General features: G+C 39.7%; 1 protein-coding gene across 1 annotated transcript; it reads right to left on the reverse strand.

Annotated features, from left to right (window-relative positions):
* Nucleotides 1-691: 691 nt before the first annotated feature.
* cldn26 (claudin 26) lies at nt 692-1,907 on the reverse strand. The gene has a single exon (XM_046842105.1). The coding sequence runs from the start codon at nt 1,457-1,459 to the stop codon at nt 782-784; it is 678 nt and encodes a 225-aa protein (XP_046698061.1). The 5' UTR covers nt 1,460-1,907; the 3' UTR covers nt 692-781.
* Nucleotides 1,908-3,830: the final 1,923 nt, after the last annotated feature.

Consider the following 3,830-nt stretch of genomic DNA (forward strand, 5'->3'; position numbering starts at 1 on the left):
GACGTGGTTTCTTTTTGTAGCGCAGCCAAAATGACCATTAAATTATTTCTGTCCCAAGATGAGTGTCCAATTGTTTAAAACTTACAAAAAATGATGGATTGAAGTGTCTGATCTGATTATCCCAAAGATATATTTTACATGGACATAAACATCGTGGTGAGTCAGCGTTTGTAGAATATGAGGTTTTTTAACTTCAATAATGTTTAAAATACACCGGGACATGTTCCGTGAGATGAACGGTGTCGATTAATGTGAACACAATAATCTTACAGAAAAGAAATGCAGTTTGATGATCTGAAATAACTTGTAGGCCCACCCCTTCGCCCACGCACACATTTCCTCCAACTTTATTCGTATTCCATGGATCCCAATTTAAATTTCCATTTCGACTTGCAGAAATTAAAGAGGTAGAAAAATTTAAACGAAGATGTTTGGGATTTTTGTATAAAAGTTGAATGAACAGTGGCACCAAATCATCCCCCAACTTTTATCGTACTACAATTATCCTTTGTTGTGTGAGCAAAAGAAAAAAAACGTGAGTCTCTTTAATTGAAACTACAGAAACTGTATTTTCTTCCAAATGAAATGAAATGAAAGCATTCTTTTTTTCCCAAGATTTATTAAGCACCTACAAATAGGAGTCAAAAAAACACCAAGAACAAGAATGTATCAAAACAAACCAGGCAATGTGCGTGTTTCTACCATTCGATCGTGAATCCTTCATTCTGTCATACTGTATGGTGCAAGAATAAAAAAACAAAAATCTATAAGACCTCTGTTTTTAGGTAGTGCTGCATCCTTGGTTGAAGGTTATAAATTGAGTAAAGATCTCCCTTTGCTGCTTGGCTTCATGCTCTCTCATACACACTGCAACAAAAAGAAACGATCCTCCGATGACCAGCAGAAGTCCTGAGAACCAGGCGGAGAACATGGCCTCCCCGTACTCCCAGCGTGGCATCACGTCCGGAAGACCCTCATCCCAGAACTCCACCACCATCACGTAGGCGATCAGAGAAACTGGTGCCAGCGTTGTGATTCCCGACACCATGATGAGCACACCGCCGAGGATGAGGAGTCCCCTCTTTAACCTGTTACGGCCGGCCCCGATCTCAACACCATCGAGTCCAAAAAATGCCGCCAGCACACCGAGGAACCCGGTCGTAATTGATATACACATGAGGATCCTGGAGGCAAGAGTGACAGGAGGCAGAGCGAGAAGAGACTCAAAGGCTTTGCAATGGAGACCCACTTCCTCTGTGAAGATGCAAGTATGCCACAGACCTTCGTACCAATTCTCCATCTCGTTCAGTTCCGAGTTCATTGTCTTCCATAGCGGCAAAAAGGTGGTGATGAAGGTCGTGACAAGGCCTCCGAAAGCCACAAAGAGCGACGCTCTTTGTACAATCTTAGTGGTTAGAAGTACCATCGTCAGTTCTGGTTGCTTCCTCGCTCTGGACATCTCAGAATGTCTCTGTCCAGCCGATGCTGATTTAATCTGTCCCTCCTCCACGGGAGTCGCAGAGCCACAGGCCCAGCCCAGCACCGACTCCTCATCATCATCATCATCATCAGGTGTGTTAATAAGCAAAGCACGCAGTAATCCTTAAGCGCAGCCTTCCACAAGAGCCGTTCTGTTCAGCCGAAGTGATGAATATCAACGTCGAGGACAATAAGGGCTTTTTAAAAGCTGAAATAAGATAGGTCTAGATTTAAATCCGGCTGGCGCTCAAGAAGCCTCCGCAGGGCGAAACATGAGCAGGTCAGGGATGAAGGCACAAAACAGAACAAAGAATCAAACCAGAGCTAGTTTATATACGAGCTATAAGCAAATTTGTCCTGCGATACTAATTAATTAAAGACACTTAAGACAAAATGTATTTCAGTCATGTACAGAAAAGCTTAATGAAATGCAGGTAATGTATAGCAGGGGTCTCCAAACCTTTTTCTGTGGGGGCCACATTAATAAATACCAGCATTATTTTGGAGATTTTTTACTGATTTTATATTTATTATGCCTCCCAATGCTAATTAGTTTATTATTTTGTTATGCACCGTACAGACAAATCAGCATTACATTTCACAGATATACAACCAATTAAAACAGCATTATTACTATCATAATGAAATTCTTTCATATTCATTGCAATTGAAATCAGAACATTTACTTACTTATGCATGTGGTTGGTGGGTGAATCTAACAAATAATTAGGCTACGTTAATAATTAGAGGTCGATCGATAGCTATTGTTATCGGTAAAATCCACTAAGTTGGATCGCACTTACCGATAACCGATTAATCCACCGAGAGTTTTGGATACCGGATTAAAAAGCAAAACAAAAATAACAACATGTTAAATATTACAAAAATAGTCAGGCCATAGTTTGGGGACCCTTTGGACATGAGCAGAGGTACACTAAAACAAGAAGAAAATGCTACATAGATAGATGAATTTATTAAAGGGTTTAGGCCCTTGCTTAAGGGTCCAACAGTGGTAGTTTGGTGGTATGTAAATTACTTTTTCCATACTGTGAACTAGAACATTCTCAGTACAAAAAGCTTCCTCTTTCCTAGCATTCAGAAAATGTGCTGAACTGCTAGCATAACATATTTAGCTGAGTTCAAAACTTAAGTACGAATATAAAAACTTAAGGGATAAACAAACCCAGATCCTTAAACCATATTCAGTTTGATGGCTGACCGTGCAAATTAGCTAATTAAAGCTAATCCCTGAATCTGTCAGAGTTTAGTTAGCATCATGACTATTAGCTATAAACAAGCTTTCCAGATATGCCAACCATTAAAGCACAAGTGCTGAAGAAATAAATTAAATTGGGAATGCAGAAAACTGATGTACACATTTGTAATGGTGTATTTTAGGAAAATACTAATACACACCCCTGTGTGTGTGTTATGAACTGTGGTGCTAGCATAAGCATTATAAGCAGCTAAGCACAAAAGACATTGAGACATTTACATATCAGTGCCATAATGATTAAAGTTTAGGTTTTCTGCAGATTTGAGATTTACCCCAGATCACCTCATGGCTAAAAAAAAACAAAACAAAAAAACACTACTATATGGCCAAAAGTATTGGGACACCTGTCTTTTCCATCCATATGTGGTTCTTCCAGACAATTTTATTTATTTATTTATTTATTTATATAGTTTATTCAAGGGACAGCACATGTACAACGTTTTGGGGACAAGGTGAGGGAGGCGTGATTGAGATGTGCAGAAGAGGGACATGGGGTATATCAGTAGGAGTATGCTGAGAATGGAGCCTCTAGGAAGGAGGAAAAGAGGAAGGCCAAGGAGGAGGTTTATGGATGTGGTGAGGGAGAACATGCAGGTAGTTGGTTTAAAACAGGCAGATGGATGATCTGCTGTGGCGACCCCTAATGGGAGAAGCCGAAAGAAGAAAAAGAAGAAGATGTGGTTCTTCCACAAACTGTTACCACAAAGTTGAAGGCACACAATTTTATATTATGTCTTTGGATGAGGTAGCAATAAATATTCCCTTCTTTTGAACAGCTTAATATATATCGATGTATTCATATATTCTTTACATGAGTTGGAGTGGAATATCTCCTGCTTTAGAGCTCTGATTTCAATTAAACACCTTCAGGTTAAATGTTAAAGCTGACTGCACCCCAGGCCTCCTCAGCTCACCTACATCAGGAACTTTACTAACACCACTATGGCTAAATGGATCTCACACAAATCTCCACACGCACACTCCAAAGTCTAGTGGAACATCTTCCTAGAATATTGGAGGGTATTAACAGCAAATAGGGACTAAATGTGGAATAGATTGTTAAAATAACATACAC

This window comes from Silurus meridionalis, chromosome 27 (genome assembly GCF_014805685.1).
Source record: "Silurus meridionalis isolate SWU-2019-XX chromosome 27, ASM1480568v1, whole genome shotgun sequence".
Taxonomy (NCBI): domain Eukaryota; kingdom Metazoa; phylum Chordata; class Actinopteri; order Siluriformes; family Siluridae; genus Silurus; species Silurus meridionalis.